Source organism: Lissotriton vulgaris, unplaced genomic scaffold (genome assembly GCF_964263255.1).
Source record: "Lissotriton vulgaris unplaced genomic scaffold, aLisVul1.2 SCAFFOLD_945, whole genome shotgun sequence".
NCBI classification, from domain to species: Eukaryota; Metazoa; Chordata; class Amphibia; order Caudata; family Salamandridae; genus Lissotriton; species Lissotriton vulgaris.
Window position 1 is genome coordinate 66,660 of NW_028255629.1, and position 19,328 is coordinate 85,987.

Below are 19,328 nucleotides of genomic sequence, written 5' to 3' on the forward strand. Positions count from 1 at the left end.
CTTCAGAACACCCACCATCCACAGACACCAGCACCTGCTTCCACAAAGAAACTGGACCAAAATCACTGATGACCAGCTCACCTCCTCACTCAACAACTCCACCCCCACCATCGCGGAAAACGACGACCCCAACACCGCAGCCCGAACCCTGCATAGATGGATCTCGGACAGCACCAACACCATAGCCCCCCTCAAGAAAAACAATACCCGTGCCAAGAAAGCCAGATGGTTTACCACCGAACTTCGAGAGTCCAGGCGCACATGCCGCCGCCTCGAAAAGGCCTGGAGAAACACCAAATCCACAGAAGCCCACAACAACTTCAGAGCCGCCACCAACGCCCACCATCAACTCATCTGAGAAACGAGGAAAAAAGCGATTGAAGACAGAATCTCCACCCACGCACACAACAGCAAGGAACTCTTCAGCATCATCAAGGAGTTCGCCCAACCCACCAGCGAGTCTACCGACATCCCTCCCTCACAAGACCTCTGCGACAAACTCAGCATCTTTTTCCACCACAAAATCAAGAGCATCTACGACAACTTCGACAAAGACAACCAACACACTGAACCATCACCAACCACCCCCGACACCCGGAAACCAGCGATTGATGACTGGACAGCCCTCACAACCGAAGACACACTGAAGACAATGAAGTCAATCCACTCAGGGGCCCCCACGGACCCCTGCCCCCACCACATCTTCAACAGAGCCGCCAACACCATCGCACCCATGCTCCGCCAAACCATCAACCGCTCCCTGGCGACCGCCTCGTTCCCCGACGACTGGAAACACGCCGAGGTCAACCCCCTCCTAAAGAAACCCTCAGCGGACCCCACCGACCTCAAAAACTACAGACCCATCTCCCTGCTCCCGTTCCCAGCGAAAGTCATCGAGAAAGCCATCAACAGCCAACTCGCCACATTCATTGAAGAACACAACATCCTCGACTCCTCCCAATCCGGCTTCAGAAAAAACCACAGTACGGAAACCGCCCTCCTAGCCGCAACAGACATCCGCACCTTACTGGACAAAGGAGAAACAGTAGCCCTCATCCTCCTCGACCTATCAGCGGCGTTCGACACAGTCTCCCACCGCACCCTAATACGCAGACTCTAAGATGCAGGAATCCAGGACAAGGCCCTCGACTGGATCTGCTCCTTCCTCTCCGGCAGGACGCAGCGGAAAGACTCCCCCCTTTCCTCTTGGACCCCACACCGATCACCTGCGGAGTCCCCCAGGGCTCCTCACTCAGCCCGACGCTCTTTAACGTCTACATGGCTCCACTTGCCCCCATCGTCAGAACCTACGGACTCTACATAGTGTCATATGCAGACGACACCCAGCTCATCCTCTCCCTATCCAACGAGCCCAACACCGCCAGACGCAACTTTCGAGAAGGAATGGAAGCCGTCGCCAAATGGATGAAAAACAGCTGCCTTCAACTAAACAGCAACAAAACAGAAGTACTCATCATGGGCCCAAACCCCGACGCCTGGAGCGACACCTGGTGGCCCACCGCCCTCGGAAACCCGCCAACCCCCAGACCACGCACGCAACCTAGGAATCATCCTGGACTCAGAGCTCAAAATGGACCGCCAGATCAACTCTGTCTCATCTTCCTGATTCCACACCCTTCGCCTCCTTCGTAAGACCTTCAAATGGATCCCCCTCGAACACCGAAAGACAGTCACTCACGCGCTGGTCACCAGTAGACTCGACTACGGCAACGCACTCTACGCTGGAACAAACAAAAACCTCATCCGCAAGCTACAGAACATCCAGAACGCCACCGCAAGACTGGTCCTCAACCTGCCAAAACACTGCCACATCTCCCAGCACCTGCGCACACTCTACTGGCTCCCCGTCGAGGCGAGAATCACCTTTAAGATGCTCACCCACGCACACAAGGCACTCCACGGCACCGGACCAGCATACCTGAACAGCCGACTCAAATTCCACGCACCCCAAAGGACCCTACGATCAGCCCAGCTTTCCTACGCCTTGGTCCCCCGCACCAGAAAGACCAGATCGGGAGGCCGCTCCTTCTCCTTCCTCGCGGTCAAAGCATGGAACGCCCTTCCGCTCCACCTCAGACAGACAACATCGCTCCCCATCTTCGCAAGAAACCTCAAAACCTGGCTCTTCGACAGACCCCCTCCTTGATGGAATGGAACCTGCACCCCCCACCCCCCCCCCCCCCACCCCTAGCGCCTTGAGACCCTTACGGGTGAGTAGTCGCGCTTTAACAAACTCCTGATTGATTGATTGATTGATCAATCTGCTTAGTCGACCTTTCCAGGAAGGTAGAACAGAAAGCATTAGGATTAATCTTGCAACAGGAAGCATGTACCATCAATCTCACTGGTAATGGGTGCAACGTTAGAAACTTGGGGTCACTAGAGGCTGCCTAGAATGCCTCACAATGAGAAAAGAGCACAAAAGATGTTAGAGATGAGAAATCCTTTTTATTGACAAGATAATAAAGAGACTAAGTCCGAGCAACTTTTGAAAGTTCAGACATGGATCATGTGGCACACACCTTAAATAATTGCTACAGTTTTTAACATGGACATCTGTGCAATTTTTAAGCAGGTCTATTCAACACCATCACATATGCTAACATAACTACACCTTAGAACTCCTTCTGCAAAATGAGGTGAGAAACAACTTTCAGCTCAGGACATAAACTGCTCTCGAAAGATATAAAAAAGGCAATTTTTGGAGGTACTTTGCCAGCATTTTTAAAGCCTCTTGGGTACCAAATTGTTCAAGTCGTTAAATAAATGTACCTGGTGTTGCAAGATAAGCAAATTCCTGAATTACTTTTAGATACAACTCCATGCTATTAACCATGACAAGCACACAAAAAATCTGGTTTTTATTAACAAATAATTGTGTGACGATTACTTTAAGCATTCGTTCTTACTCCAATTACTCTGCTGACACTAGTACACAGCTATTCCAGGTATTCATTTCTTAGCTATTAGTATATTACATGCACTTTCAGATATTCCAGGGTCTCTCTTGTAACACTAGATAACTTTACAGCTACACAACTTTTTTTGTCTCTCTAAAAAGGTGCAACACTAACATCTTCCATGGCCTCATTCTTTGGAGCTCTTGGCAGAACACTTAAATGTTTTTCATAGGAGCACGCCTTTTTCCATCTTTAGAACACAATTATCTTGATGAATTCCAGAAGCCCCTTCTTAAAGTTGGTTGCCTTGTGGAACACTGGCAGATGTGGTTATTCATGGACTTCTAATGTCTATGTCACACTAACACCTTCTAGTATACAGGCTCACGTCCTCGGTCAATATCACAACATGCTTTTGTGCTACACCATAAAGCGGAGGTGCAGAGAATGCATGCCATATATCCAGCAGCCTGAAGACTTCAGGTCCCGGTCATCAAAGTGCTCATACCATTATTGGAACAATAAACTAGGAAGTGCCTTTAGCTCCAAAAAATAATGTTAACAGCTGTGTGCCACAGGTAGCCTTAAGCAGGACATCCATTGCCCCACAAATACGAAACACACACTTCTGTAATCTACTTCAAAGCAATCTGCTACATTACGTGAGTTTATGGAGAATGTCTGTAATGCAGGCAGCCAGCAGCAGGAAAATATATTGCTTGTCACGTTGATAAAGAAAGTCTGTAGACAGGCAGCTCTCAATAGCATAGGGCAAACATGTGTAACAGAAGTGTTCTTCTCTGTAGAGTGGTAAGAAAACAATCCAAAAGTATAGGGAAATTAGAGATGCATTAACAAATGGGTCGGTATGGAGTCGCTGCCAGTCAGGTGGTTTCAAGAAAAAAATATATATATTGAGGTTCCTTAGGAAAGTGCATTCAAATAGCATAGGATGCTCACTTTGGAGCCAGCATTTGGTGACTTCGGTTTGTGGTTGACACTTTTGTCGCTGCAAAAGATTACTTCCCTCATCCCCCAGCTGCCTCATCTCAGTTTAGGCAGCCACATTCAATTCATCAGTGTGTGAGGGGAGAGGGTGACCAGCACAGCTTAGAGAACGCACACCTTCATCACTCTTGTTCTTTGCCGTCAGTGAACGACCGGCTCGCTCAGTTCTTACACTGAATAGTGTTGATAACAAAGTCATCATAGGTTGCATCCTGCTCCTCCTCCTGAAGTTAAAAAAAATACATATATATATGAGGTTAAGAAATAGGCAAGTAACATACAAAACAAAAACCTACAAACAAATCTTCCTTTCCCTGTTCATATGTAGTCCTCGGCTAAGTCAGTTAGCTAGCAGCTCCTATTAAAGCTGTCAATCTGGAGCTCACAATCAGAGCTAGCTGGACCACAGCTTTAATTTCTAACTTGTGCTGGAAATGTAAACTAAGCAGAGGTACTTTTACTGCTTGGATACGTACGGCCTGCAAACTATCACTAGTGACGAACTATCAGTAGTGACGAACAACCAGTTTGTTCTTTCGCCATACATTTTTAATGTACTAACTTGGAGAATAAGAAAGTGCTTTTGAATTAACTTTCAATGATGTTAATGTCCTCTGTTTCGGCAGTCTCTGGAATGGGACTTGCAAGAGAAAATTAAACTATGCAATATTTATTAAAAACCAATTCAATGCTGAAAACTGATTTTTCTAAAAATTATGGAAAAGTAATATTTAGAAAGTTATATTTGCCCTGTCTGAAGTATCTGGAAGACAGATCTACATTTGCTCTCCCACTTCTGCTAGCCTGTATTTTGCATTTTAATAGGTATGAATGAGGTGTGATCTTGCACTCAGGAGCAGACAGTGTGATCTGAAAAGGCAGAGATGACTCATATGAACCTGACATAATATGCAGGGTGGGCTGTGAGGACCCGTTTTAACATTAAAGTGTCAAATCCTTCTTAAATGTTGCATCCTGTTTGACCAGTTTGGTGGGGGTTTCATAAGACACTTGGGGCACACTTTAAAAAGGCTTCAACTATCACAGTGAAATGTTAGCCGACACTAGCAAAGGGCCATTTTTTTGTTCACCCAGCCAGTCAAGCCCCAATAACAGTAGTTCTCTTGTTGACATTAGTATCAAAGTCTGTTTGACAGTTCTGTAGGGGTTAAATATAAAATTTAGGGCACTGGGAAACATGATGCCAAAATAATGTGCTTATCAGCGTCTGCTTATGAAAAATTCGTTTTTTTTCCTCCCAGGTTTCTCGGAAGTTGTTGTGGGTAATGGACCTGCTTCAAAGTGGATTTTATTGGGGAGAGGTGTGGCTCCGCGGCCAGGGCGACTGACGCTGGAATCGGGATCACAGTTCGATCGCTGGCGGCAGATTAGCCCAGCACCATGCGACTCCGGGCAATAGCTTGCTTAATCTTCCCAACGGCCCCCAGCGCCTGGAGACCCTTACGGGTGATTGTTCGCGCTTTACAAATGTGGATTATTATTGTTAGATGTTGGGGGACACTAGGATTGCCATAAAATACATACATATACACACACACACAACCAGCTCTCTAAGCACAAGATTAGTATGGCCAAAGACTTCGGCCAGCTTGAAAAAGCCAAAAGTGGGTATGGTTGGCTCAGAGAACCTCTACCCCATAGATTAGGGTATTCCTATGGGTCATTAACACCGACTAGCTAATTCTATCAAAAAAGTATGCAGTTCCTAGGGATACAGGAAGTATAAGTATATATATATATATATATATATATATATATATATATATATATATATATATATATATATATATATATATATATATATATATATATATATATATATATATCTCAAGTTGAGTCCAGCCTATCGTAAATCCACAACAATTTCAATCCTTCATTGAAAGCAAGCAGGAAAGCACACTCAAGTGAATTTCAAAATTACAGCAACTTTATTTCACGCTTGCCAATAACCCAACGCGTTTCACCTCATCACAAGGCTTGTTCACAGGTACTGGCGTTTAAACAAAGGAGTCAACTTGGTTGATAAAAGAATAACGCATGGCAGCCCTTGCTGTTGAAAGATAAAAATACTTTGTGGCTCAGAAAACGATGGGAAATCGGATACAAGGCGGAGCAGAGCTCGGCAACCGAAGAATCGTGCTGAACGCTGAGAAAGGGACGAGGAAAAGAGGAGCACTTCACATAATCGGGTAAGAGTTGAATGATTAATTGCCGCCTTGCTGAAATATACTTCCCAAGGGCTTGAAAGTAAAGGTTCATGAATGTATTTTAAGCGAGTTTAACGCCCCGGAAAAGCAACGTAATAACGTAGTATTTCAAATACTGAAAGGCAAAGCCACCATTCAAGTCCCAAAAGGGATAATTGAAGGAAAACAATTGAAAAGCACACCACAGGACAGCTGGTAGTAGAAGAAAACCGGTATTGGAAAAATAATTATCGGATAACATGTGCCTAGAAGTATAAAAGGGGACTCGAGTGAAAAACAGCGCGCCATTAAAAAATAAATAAACACATTTTTTGCCATGGAAGAAAGGGAGGCAAAACGAGTGGCTGGAATGTCAAATCTGTTCACAGCTCAGAGTGTGAGCAAACCAAGAATTGAAAGGGGCCAAATACTAACATCAAATGACAACAAAGATAAATTAAGATATTAGGAAAGACTTTCCAAAAAAGAAAGAAATAAATGACGGGAGTTAATAAGTCTACAGAAGTATGCGAAAGTCAAAAGGATACCAAGGGGCCTGTGCCTCACATTAATGCCCAGCCACCAGGACACCAGTGGTGACCTCCTACAAGAATGGGGGAAGCATCTACTAAATTCCTCAACAGGACTTATGATCATTCTTATTAAACACATTGAAAAAATGCTTAAAGACATAAGAAAGGAACTAAAAGAAGTAGAAGAGATAAATAAACTATCTTTAACTGAGGAAAAACAAAAACTGAAAAAAACACATCTTGAAAAACTTAGACAAACATGAGGAAAGGGTAAAACAAAGAAACCACCACATTCCTCAGGGATAAGGCCAACTTCGACGAAGGAAGAATATTTACCTTCGGGAAACAATATGAAGTGAGGAAAAATAAAATATAAAAGGAATCTACCACCCAGGATACTTCCAGCTTTGACTCGCGATCAAGCACGGATGCGAGCGAGGCAGAAGATAATCCACAAAGGTTACGTGAAAACGCAGAACAAGCAAAAAAGAACAATTTTTTTTTTTTTAGAGGAAATGAGAAAGGCTTTGGAACTGCAAAACATCAATAGCCAAACAATGAGAGGCAGAGGCAGGGGATATCCCAAAAGAGGAAGAGGAAAACCAGAAGAGACAAGAGAGGCCAGGGAAGAGGAACCAACAGGTACCTGGTCCAAGGAAAGATTGAGACAACCCCGGAGGTAGATACTGAGGGTCTGGAGACACAAGAACTAAACATAATCAATTTATCACAAAGAAAACTCAATCCAATGGAGGAAGAGACATTGAAAAAAGGCCTCAACTTCTGCCCCACTGCACACTTAAATGCAGCAGACACCTGAGTAGACCTATACAAATATACTAGGAAATTGAAACTGGCGAAGTTCTACGCAGAAAAACAAAAGTATACCAGGAACACCTATCCTGAACATGGTAATCAAACCCCACTTATGGCTTAAGATCTGGACAGTTTACAAACACTAGTAACAATGGGCACGATAACGGAATCCCAAGAAGAAAATGCATTACTGCAACTAGAAGAAATGACACCAAGAGAAGGAGCGAGTGAAAGTGGCTTAAAATCGAAGTCCAAATATTTTATCCAACCCTGCCACCAGGGAATAAAATAGACATTTTTCACGAGGCTTCAATAGAGAGTAGAATTATATAAAATGACACCGGAAACAGGAAAGAATAATCTGACCAAAAGACAAAGAGAAACATTAAAAAATTTGAAAGATAACAAAACAATTGAAATAAAATCGGCCGACAAAGGCGGAAATATTGTGATTCTTGACAAAAAACAGTACATCATGGTGGCACAAAGACAACTCTCAGATAAGGATTGTTATATTCAACTACAAAAAGACCCAACCATAGAACTGCAAAACAAGTTACAGGTTCACCTGACAGAATGGTACAAAAAGGGTCTGATTGATACAGAGGAATACAAATATCTAAACAAGAAACATCCGACATTATCAACTTTTTATTGCCTCTCACCAATGAGCAATAAGAAAGACAAAACTGACAGTTTTTGAATAAAATGCCACAGGAACATTTGCCTAAATGTGTAAAAGTTTTAAACCCTTTTTTTTTGTTAATCACTGAGCACAAAACATGGAAAATGTAACTTACAAACTACTAACACCATAATGCACTTGTAAATTTGTTACGAAAAAAGAGGAAGTGACCTCATGATGAAAATATTTTTTTTAAAAAGTTTGTCTGCTATGGCTCAGTACCCGTGAACAAGCCTTGTGATAAGGTGAAACGCGTTGGGCTATTGGCAAGCGTGAAATAAAGTCGCTGTAATTTTGAAAAATCACTCGAGAGTGTGCTTTCCTACTTGTTTTCAATGAAGGATTGAAATTGTTGTGGAGATTATATATATATATATATATATATATATATATATATATATATATATATATATATATATATTACTCTCCGACTTGAAAAACGGCAGCGCCTCTGCCTCTTTTCCCAGCGCACAAACAACAATGATCGTCCGGAGTCAGGCTTGACAAATAGCTTCTTTTATTTTGCCATTAAGGTGCAGGGTGCAGGAATCATCAAACAAACACGTTTCGGGCGCGGAAGCCCTTGCTCACTGTCAGCGAGAAGGTGGACATGGTAACCATTAAATAATAACACAAATGTTCAAAAAGCGCGCCAGTACACACACAATGATTGACATAGACAGAGGACTAATGACTTAAAACCTGATAATGGGTAACGTCCATAGCGGCCATTTATAAGTGGTGAAACATATATTGTTCACTCATATATGCACAAAAACAATACCAATGGTGATCATATTAGTGCAAATAGCATTATAATCAATCAATATTGATGTAAACATAAGACACGTGCAAATACGCAAATTAATGTGCAAATAAGCAAGTTTGTAAAGTGCCACGTGCAAATACGTAATGCCTAAACAGACATTATTTATATATTTAAATACGTATTTATATAAAGGTGCAAAGTGCCATGTAAACTTTATAACTGTGCAAATACGCAATTTGAAATGCTATCACATTGATGGTAGATATTACTTCAACCATATATAATCACACAAATCTCTTTTGGCGTTTTAATGATCTACTAGGCAGACTATGAATTCTATAAAAGTGTTACAAAGCTATCTCATACTTATAGCTAGTCTCATGTAGTCTATGATATTTGATACATGCCTCTGTAAGTTCTGTAGAATAAAGATGCAATATTGTGCTTGTGGGACTAGCGCACAACTTGTCATGGTTAATTAAATGTCCATCAGATAACAAATTGTAAACATAAAGTAACGGTGGGGGAAGGAGTGTGAATGGGTATAAACCATGATGGTGCCAAATGAAACTTAACTTAATTTGATTAAAACGTGTACCAGTGCTAATGTCACATATGAAATTAAAATAAAAGGAATTCTTGCCTTGCTCTAAACAATAGGCGACAAAAAGGTACTAGACTACTACTTCATATAAGGTCTAATGTTGAGGCAGAAGGTGAAGAGGTTGTGTATAACTGATATGGGGATTACAGGAAGTTACTGAGTTCTTCACCCATGTTGAGCCCCCCCGGGGTCTTACTGTTCAGCCGAACAATGTATTTAGATTCCAAACGTCTGAGTTGTTTTTCATAGTCTCCCCCTCTCTTAGAGGTTCTCACTGCATCAATCACATAGTACTTTAAATGTGATAAATTTCTATTGTGGTGTAAGTGGAAATGACGAGCAACAGGGTAACTTTGGTCATTATTTGTTATTGCTCTTAGGTGTTGTAAGATGCGTTGGTGCACAGGCAATTTTGTGCTCTCAACGTACCGTAAACCGCACGTGCAAGTGAGGACATACACTGCCAGCTCAGTTCTGCAGGTAAAATGTGCCCTGATGTTAATGGGTTTCGGATCAAAGGGGGTGACATATGATCTTGTATTGATGCCAAAATCACAAGAGCGGCAGGATATGTATATATATATATATATATAATGCTACTTACCAGTATGCATCTGTTCTTGGCATGTAGAACTGCAGAGTTGTAAACTATGCATAGATCACCACCTAGTGTTGGGCCTGGATGTTTGCAGTTTGTTGTTGTCCTGAAAAGTCCTTTGGAAGTCACGAGATAGGAGACTCCTCCTTAGGACCACATTGCGCATGGGCATCGGCACCATCCCCAGATTGTTTTTCGCCATTAGTTGAAATGATGGAGCTTTGCAAGTACAGGAAGGATGCCCGTGTAATTTGAATCTAATTAAGATAATACTGGAACAGATGAGGGTAGCCGGGGAGGCGTGTACAACTCTGCAGCTCTACCCAGATAGTGGTGTCACTGTTACTGGGCAAGGAGTAGCAAAAAATTTCAGGATTGTATGCTGGCAGTGGGAAACTGGATGGTCGGACATTGCCTTAAATTGAACTCGGCAAAAACGGAAGTTAGTGTTTGGTTCAAACGCTAATTTCTAGAGTTCAAGTTGGTGGCCTGAAGGCATGGGCAAGGTCCCTACCCCTGTGTCTAAGGTTAAGAACCTAGGGGTACTGATTGAAGACCAGCTTTCCTTCGGACCTCAGGTCAATGCACTGTCCTCCTCCATCTTTTTCCTGCTCAAGACAATCCATAAAATCCTTCCTTTCCTTCCAGAAAGCTGCAAGAAAACAGTAGTCACTGCGCTGGTTCTATCGCGCTTGGATTACTGCAACAGCTTGTTTCTTAATGCACAACAGGGCATCCTGAACAAAATGCAGGTTCTGCAAAATGCAGCAGCACGCTTAATTACAGGCATTCCTAAGTATGCCTCTGTCACCCAGGAGCTTGTTAAACTTCACTGGCTCCCGGTGAGAAAGCGGATCTCTTTCAAAACTCTTTGTATGGTGTTCAAGGCCTTGCGAGGTCTAGGTCCGTTTTTTTCTTCAGCAGTATTTTCGATGGTATCACCCTGCAAGACGCCTCAGATCATCTGAGGCAGGGCTGGTTGCGGTGCCTCGAATTAGGAAAGCACGGGGGGGGGGCAGAACCTTTGTGCTGGGAGCAGCCAAGGCCCGGAACGCCCTGCCCCTGGCTCTTAGGAAGGTTACTGATTTACTTTAGAAGAGGTCTTAAGACTTGGCTATTTACTCTCTAATCTCTTCTTGGCCTCTGCGTTGGAGTATTACTTAGCGCCAGGACACCTACGGGTAACAGTGCGCTGTATACATCTCAAAAATAAATAAATACATGCCAAGAACAGATGCATACTGGTAGTAGCTTTTTCCGTTCGAGGCATATGAGCTGCAGATTGTACACTATGCATAGATTATATAGCAGTACCCACTCTTAGCGGCGACCGCCCCTATCTGTTGCAGTAGTTTGGAATAATGTTTTGAGAACAGCCTGGCCCACATTAGCTTGTTGTTTGGTTTGTACATCTACACAATAGTGTTTCGTGAATGTGTGCGGTGTAGCTCATGTGGCTGATCTGCAGATGTCATCTAGGGGAATGTTCCCTAAAAATGCAATTGAAGCCCCTATCTTTCTGGTAGAGTGGGCTTTAGGAGGAACAGATAGCGTACGTTTAGCTTTATGGTAGCAAATCTGTATGCATTTCACAATCCATCTAGCTATTCCAGATTTTGAAATGGGATTGCCCTCGTGTGGTGGTGAGAAAGACACAAAAAGTTGTTTTGTCTTACGAAAGGGTGGTGTTCTTTCTATGTAGTGTAGCAATGCTCTTTTGACATCTAAAGTGTGAAGAACTCTTTCTGCTACTGACTGTGGTTGCGAGAAGAAAACGGGCAGTTCCACAGATTGATTGAGATGGAATGGAAAAATGACTTTAGGCAGGAATTTTTGATTGAAACGCAAAACAACCTTATTTTGATGCATTTGCAAAAAGGGTTCTTGAATGGTTAGTGCTTGTAATTCACTAACTCTGCGCAGGGAAGCAATAGCTACTAAGAACCCAACCTTCCAGGTTAAAAATTGTAATCACATTTGTGTAGGGGTTCGAAGGGAGGCCCCATTAGCTGTGTGAGATCGACGTTTAAATTCCATACAGGTGAAGGTGGTACTCTGGGAGGAATTATTCTCTTAAGGCCTTTAATAAAGGCTTTAATGGCAGGCACTCTGAAAAGAGATAGATGTCGGTTTTGCAGATATGCTGCTATTGCAGCAAGATGCAGTCTAATCGGCATATAGGCTAAGTTACATCTTTGGAGATGCAATAAGTAACCTATAATGTGTTGAATGGCCACATCCATGGGATTAATATCGTTGTTATGGCAATATATTACAAATAGTTTCCACTTGGCTGCATAACGCCCTAGTGGTAGGACGTCTAGCTTCTTTAATGACATTCATGCAGTCTGGAGGAAGGTTCAGATATCCAAATTCTAGGACTTCAGGAGCCAGATCGCTAGGTTGAGCTGAGCTGGGTCCGGGTGTCTGATCTCTCCACGGTTCTGTGGTGTGGAGACGGGTAATTTTTGGTGCGGTGGCCCAAGTTGGAGCAACTCGGATGAGAGTCAGAGAATGCTGCTGTAGTTTGCGTACTACTAGTGGCATGAGTGGTAGAGGTGGAAAAGCGTACGCAAATCTGTTTGACCAGTTCATCCATATTGCATTGCCTTTGGACAGTGGGTGTGGATATCTGCCGGCGAAGCTTGGGCATTTTGCGTTTTCGTGGGTGGCAAATAGGTCTATCTGAGGTTGTCCCCACAACTGAAAGAATGGCTGAAGAACTTGCACATGAAGTTCCCACTTGTGGGTCTGTTGTGTTTGAAGACTTAACAGATCCGCTATAGTATTTTTACTCCTGGGACATGTTGGGCTAGAAGGAATATGTTCTGAGGTATTGCCCACCTCCATATTTCCTGTGCTAATTGAGATAGTTGCAGGGAGTGCATGCCTCCTTGCTTCTGTATGTACTACATTGCTGTCATGTTGTCTGTGCGGACTAACATAGCTTTGTTTGCTACTTGCTTCTGGAAAGCTTTTAGTGATAAGATTATTGCTAGTAACTTCAGATGATTGATGTGGAGTCATTTTTGTTGCGGTGTCCACCTGCCTTGCATCGTGTGTTGCAGTAGGTGGGTGCCCCAGCCGGAGAGTGATGCGTCCGCAGTCAAGATTATCTGAGGAACTGGCTCTAGGAACGGTTGTTCCTTGGAAAGGTTTTTGGTGTTGCACCACTGCAGAAAGCGAGGAGTTCGACCGTCTACCAACACTAGGTCTGTTAAGTGACCTAGAGCCTGGTTCCATTGACGAGGCCTTCATCCCTATGAGTTGCATGAACATTCGGGCTGCCTGTCATTCTGGGAGCCTAGAAGTGCCTCCTCTGAGGGCCTGGGGGCTTTTAAAGTGTATTCATGTGGTAGATGTAAATGTAAAATGTACATGTATTTATATAGCGGAAATCACCAGTGGTTTCTAAGCGCTTGCTTAGGGAACCCGTCCTGGTATTCCCCTGCGAGATAACCCCAGCAGGGTATCCGCAAGGTGAAAGCCAGGCATCCCGCCGCGAGGGGCCGGTGTGGAGATTAAACAAGCTATTGCCCAGAGTTGCAGAGTGTGAACCTGTGAATCGAGTAGGCACCGGAGCGAGAATGGTCGAGTCCATGGACATTTTAGGACTCAAGACCCCGCCGAGCCGGGAATTGAACCCTGGTCCCGGGCTGACCTCTGCTTCCAGGTCTGCCTCCTCTAACCAGTGAGCCACACTTCTCCACAAGATTGAGACTTAAAGAAGAAACATCTTTGACCAGGACAATACTGGCTAATGTATCCGACCCTTGCTGCACCACGGTCAGCCTTGAATTGAGACTAGGTCCAGTTTTACTATGACCACTGTCAAACGGTTGCAAAAACACAGTTGATGGACAGAATGCAGAACAATGTCTTACATTCAACCCAGTACAAAGATCTGGGCCTAACTCCATCGTTTTTTTTGCACTCCACACCACCCTAGGTCAGACAATGGCTATATGCAAATCAGCCTATATATATAAAAAAACATATAAATATATAAAAACATGCAATAGCAGCCAAATAACATCAGAGCTGAAATATGCTGTGAAGAATTCCCACCATACATGAATAATATGCATTAGAAACATGAGAAACAACACCAAAGATTGTTTAGAAATTGTTTTAATGCTCAGAAAGCAGCAGAAATTCTCATAACTCACTGAAAGCTTAGAAAGCTCCCAGGCTGCATTGCAAACACACAGTCTAAAAAGACTGAAAAGCTAACCTGTAGCTGCATAGCAATAAACTGACACCGTGCCTTTAAGGCACTCATGACCCCCTGTATCCCATCATGCATCAGGGGTGACAGTTAGGTCAGTTCTTTCCGGCTCCTTCAGGAAGGATCCTGGTTACACAGCTCCACTAATTTCTGTTTTTTGACAGAAAATTACTTCACTTTTAACAACTTTTTTTACTTACTTTGACATTTTACATCTAGTCAAGTAATAAACTGTCTTTTAAGTCAGTTTAGTGAGCATTTTCAACTGAGAATGCCTTCACTTTTTGACAAATGTCCTTCTTGTGGCAACAAGAAGGCCAAATCAGACAACCACGACGTTTGTATCCGGTGTCTGCCCGAGGAACATGATCCAGGCACCTGTCCTCACTGCGAGCACCTGTCCTCACTGCGAGCACCTGTCAGGAAGAACTCTCAAAGACAGGGAGAGGATTCGCATTTATGGCCTGGCTCACAGGTCATCCAGAGGAAGGTCTCCAAGAAAGCTAGAACATCTTCAAAAGAGAAGTCTTCACACCCTTCAGCTTCAGCGTCAGGCTCGGCGCTGAGGAAAGAACCACCGGTGGGTCATTTATCTTCAAAACTACCGTCGACGGCGGGCTCGCCATCGAAAAGAAGACCAGGTACGTCAACGACGTCGAAGAATCCAGCTCCGTCGGCGAAATCCCCTCCGCTGTCGTCAACCCGGCGACGATCGGCGTCGAGGGAGGTCACTCCTCTGCCGTCGTCAACCGGGCGACGTTCGGTGTTGAGAAATGTGACTCTGCCACCGTCAACCAGGCGACGGTCGGCTTCTAGATCCAAGGCCCCTCCGCCGTCAACCCGGCGACGACCGGCGTCGAGGGAGGTTGCTCCTCCGCCGTCATCCAGGCGACGACCGGCGTCGAGAAGTGTGACCCCTCCGCCGTCGTCTAAGAAACGACGTTCGGCGTCGAGGACCAAGACCCCTCGGCCGTCGACAACTAAACATCGATCGGCGTCGAGGAGGCAGTCTCCGTCGACGCTCGGCGTCGAGGGTGGCCAATACCCCTCCGTCGTCGTCACACAGGCATTCGCCGTCAAGGGAGAGGACTCAGTCGACGGCTGGTCATCGCCGTTCGGCGTCGAGGGAGGCTCTGCCGTCGGCTGTTAATCACCGTTAGGCGTCGAGAGATCGTAGATCCTCGCATCGATCGCCGTCGAAACATTGGACGTCAAAATTGATGGTCCCGCCGACTCCCAAGAGGCATTCGACGTCGAGAGAAAGGCATTCGACGCCGTAATGCTAGACGTCGAGACATTCAGAAAGAGCTCGATAGTCGTTGAGGAACTATGTAATCATGGTACGGAGTCAGCTTCTCGCCATTCCACATCACAGTCTTCTGGCTCCTCGAAAACATCTTCAAGATCCAGAAGCCCTGTCCGCAGATCTCCTGTGCGGCAGCCAGATCCTTCGGCTGCGGAGGTCAGACGGTCACCTAGATGGTACAGGTCATTGGATCATTAGCGAGAGTCAGGGGCTACCAGACGGCTGCAAGAGTATGTCAGTCCTCAGCACAGATCTCCTCTCCAGAGGCTGGTGGAGGAAGTGGACAGACGCAGTCCTCCCAGGCGCCAGGCAAGCAAATCGCCTGTGAGAAGGCCAACCAGATCCCGTTCTCCCAGAAGAGAAGATCCAGTTAGATCTCATTCTCCCAGAAGAGAGGATCCGGTTAGATCTCGTTCTCCCTGAACGGAGGATCCGGTCAGATCTCGGTCACCCAGAAGAAAAGATCCGGTCAGATCTCGTTCTCCTAGAAGGGAAGAACACCCAAGAAGATCACGGGAGAGGAGGCACGGTGCGCACCGTAGACGTCGAAGAACTCGGTCTACTTCATATACTTCTTCTACCAGGTCTTCCAAGAGGGATTACTCTCCTACGCTAACGGATAGTCCTGTTTCTAGATCCTCTCCAGTGGATGACTTGGCACTTATCTAGATGTCCTACAACGAGGAGCTCAGAAGCTGAGCATTGAGATGTCTGTCCCCCAGGTGGCTATGACAGTAATTTTTTTAACTTTGCACAAAAAAATCTGTCTCTCGCCCGCTGCTGCTGCCTTTGGTCCAGGGGATTATGGATCGGGTTAGACGTTTTCCTAACTCCAACAACCATCAAAGCGGTGCTGGCCCGCATTCAGAAGAAGTACAAACCAGCTTCCTCCGACCCAGTTTTTGTGAAATCTGACCCTCCAGCAGACTCTGTGATAGTAGCAGCTGCAAGGAAGACGCATGCAGTTTCTGCTTCCTCTTCAGTGCCACCAGATAAGGACAGCAAATCACAGGACTCGTGGGGTCGCAAGGTTTGCAATTCAGCTGCCTCCATACTGAGGGTCTCAAGTGCGGCCGCACTGTTGGGTAGATACGACAGAGCCTTATGGGACTCCATGGAGAGGTTTAAGTCCAAGCTTCCAAAAGAAGACCAGAAGGACTTCGAAGAAACAATGACAGAAGGATGTCTGGTGACGAACCAGTTGATAAGCACTACAGCGGACGGTGCAGTTCTTGCGGCACACTCCTACTCACATGGGGTTTGTGCCAGGAGGTCAGCTTGGTTGCGTCTCACAGGGCTGAAGCCGGATGCTCAACATCGCATCCTAAATCTTCCTTTTTCGGGGTCCTCTCTCTTCGGAGAACATGCTGACGAAGAGATGACTCGTATGAAGACAGAGCTGGATACAGTAAAAGCGGTGGATTTGGAGAAGAAAAAAAAGAGTTCAAACGTCGTTTTGAGACCAACAAGGGAAAAGGGGCTCAACAGAGGGTTCAAACCCCTCAGTGGTCCCAAAATAAGAACCAGGGGAAATCCCAGTTTCTAGGCAAATCCAAAAGAGGTAGAGGAGGTCACCAGCAGTCCTCTACCACCACGAGAGGAGGAAAGGCCTGAGCAGTGGCTTCCGCTGGTGCCGTTGCCCACTCCAGTGGGAGGAAGTGCTTCACAACACCTGGCAGAGTGGGTCAGCATCACAAAAGATCGGTGGGTGCTGAATATACTGCGCAATGGATACATGCTAAGTTTCCGTGCGCTTCCAAAGAACATTCCTCCAAAGAACTCTTGCCCTCACCAGCTAAGCTTGCTCAGGAGAGAGGCGAAAATCCTGCTACAAAAAAGAGCTATAGAGGAAGTTCCCCCCTTTCAAAGGGGAAAGGGAGTTTACTCCAGATACTTTCTTGTCCCCAAAAGAGATAAGGAGGACAAGTTCAGCCCATACTCGATCTTAGTCTCCTAAACAAAGTCATTGTCAAAGAAAAGTTCTGCATGTTAGCTCTTCACCAAATATGCCAACATCTTCAAACCGGAGATTGGATGTGTTCGGTGGATCGGCAAGATGCATACTTTCACATTCCAATTGCACTGCGGCATCGCAAGTACTTGAGGTTTGTCGTAGGAAACAAACACTACCAGTACAAAGTGCTACACTTCGGACTAAAGTCCGCACCACGAGTCTTCACCAAATGCATGGCAGTAGTGGCGGCTTTTCTTCACAAAAAGGGACTCTTCATCTATCCGTACCTGGACGACTGGCTCCTAAAGGGACCATCTCCGGTACGAGTAGCACACAATCTGCAACTTTGCCTGCACCAGTTGCACAGGCTCGGTCTCCATGTAAATCTGGAGAAGTCAGTCCAGCGGCCGACAGCCCATCCACTACCTAGGCTCCGTTCTGGACACACAATTGGGAAAAGTGTTTCCTTCGGAGGAGAGACTTTTTTCCATGAGACAAATGTGGGATTCTACTAGAAACTCGGTTACCAACAGTCCGACAGGTAGCATCCCTGCTGGGTTCCATGGTATCCTGCATTTTTCGCATCCCAAACGCCAGGCTGAGAATGCGGCCTCTGCAACGGCTCTCGAAGACCAGTGGGACCAAGCGACAGGGCGTTGGGAAGATCGTATCACTCTTTCCCAAGCAACGAAGGATGCCATCAAATGGTGAACTCGGACGAGGAATGTGCTGGTGGGAGTGTCTTTTCACCAACCTCTACCGTCCCAGTCTATAGTGACGGATGCCTCTCTGCAAGGCTGGGGAGCGCACATGGGTCCGCTTCAGATTCAGGGTCAGTGGTCTGCGCAGGAGCAGACATACCACATCAACATGCTGGAACTCAGAGCGGTGTTTCTAGTTCTCAAAGCTTTCTTTCCAGCAATCTAGTCCAACTCAGTCCTAGTTCAGACGGACAATACGACCACCATGTTCTATCTGAACAAGCAAGGAGGCACCTGGTCATGCCCACTCTCCCGAGAGGCTCAAACCATCTGGCACTGGCTTCTCTCTCGAGGCCTCTCAGTAGTGGCGGTGCACCTTCCAGGTGAATTGAACGTCAAAGCAGACGCACTCAGCAGGCACTTCGAAGATCAGCCAGACTGGGTGCTAAACGACAAAGTGGTAGAAGAGCTTTTTCGTTGCTGGGGTCGTCCGGCCATAGACTTGTTTGCAGACGACAAAAACGCCAAATGCCACGCCTTCGCGCCCAGGTTCCACCGGCCAGGGACGCAGGGTAATGCTCTCCTGATGGATTGGTCGGGAACATTTGCTTTTGCGTTTCCTCCCCTAGCTCTGATTCCGAAGGTAGTGTCCAAGCTCCTCAGGTCAGACATGGAGATTATCTTGATAGCTCCGGATTGGCCTCGGCAGTGGTGGTACCCGGACCTTCTGCATCTGTCTGTGTGTCCACACAGACTAATTCCTTGCAGGCCGGACCTGTTGAGCAAGATGAACGGGAGGATACTGCATCCCAAACTCCCATCACTGAACCTAACAGCATGGCACCTGAGGTCCTGCAATATGGACATCTGAACTTGCCTCCCGAATGTATGCACATTTTAAAGGAGGCTAAGAGACCTTCCACGAGGGCGTCCTATGCGTTCAAGTGGAAAAGATTTCACATATGGTGTAGGGATCATCACCTAGATCCTACTAAAGG

The 19,328-nt window shown here is 45.6% G+C and overlaps 1 protein-coding gene across 1 annotated transcript in view; it reads right to left on the reverse strand.

Annotated features, from left to right (window-relative positions):
- Positions 1 to 2,449: 2,449 nt before the first annotated feature.
- LOC147659047 (NF-kappa-B inhibitor beta-like) overlaps positions 2,450 to 19,328 on the reverse strand; it is a 59,853-nt gene continuing 42,974 nt past the window's right edge. Inside the window, exon 6 of the mRNA XM_086952011.1 lies at positions 2,450 to 4,153. Coding sequence (XP_086808137.1) covers positions 4,091 to 4,153 — 63 coding nt within the window. The 3' untranslated portion in view covers positions 2,450 to 4,090. The remainder of the gene's footprint in view (positions 4,154 to 19,328) is intronic.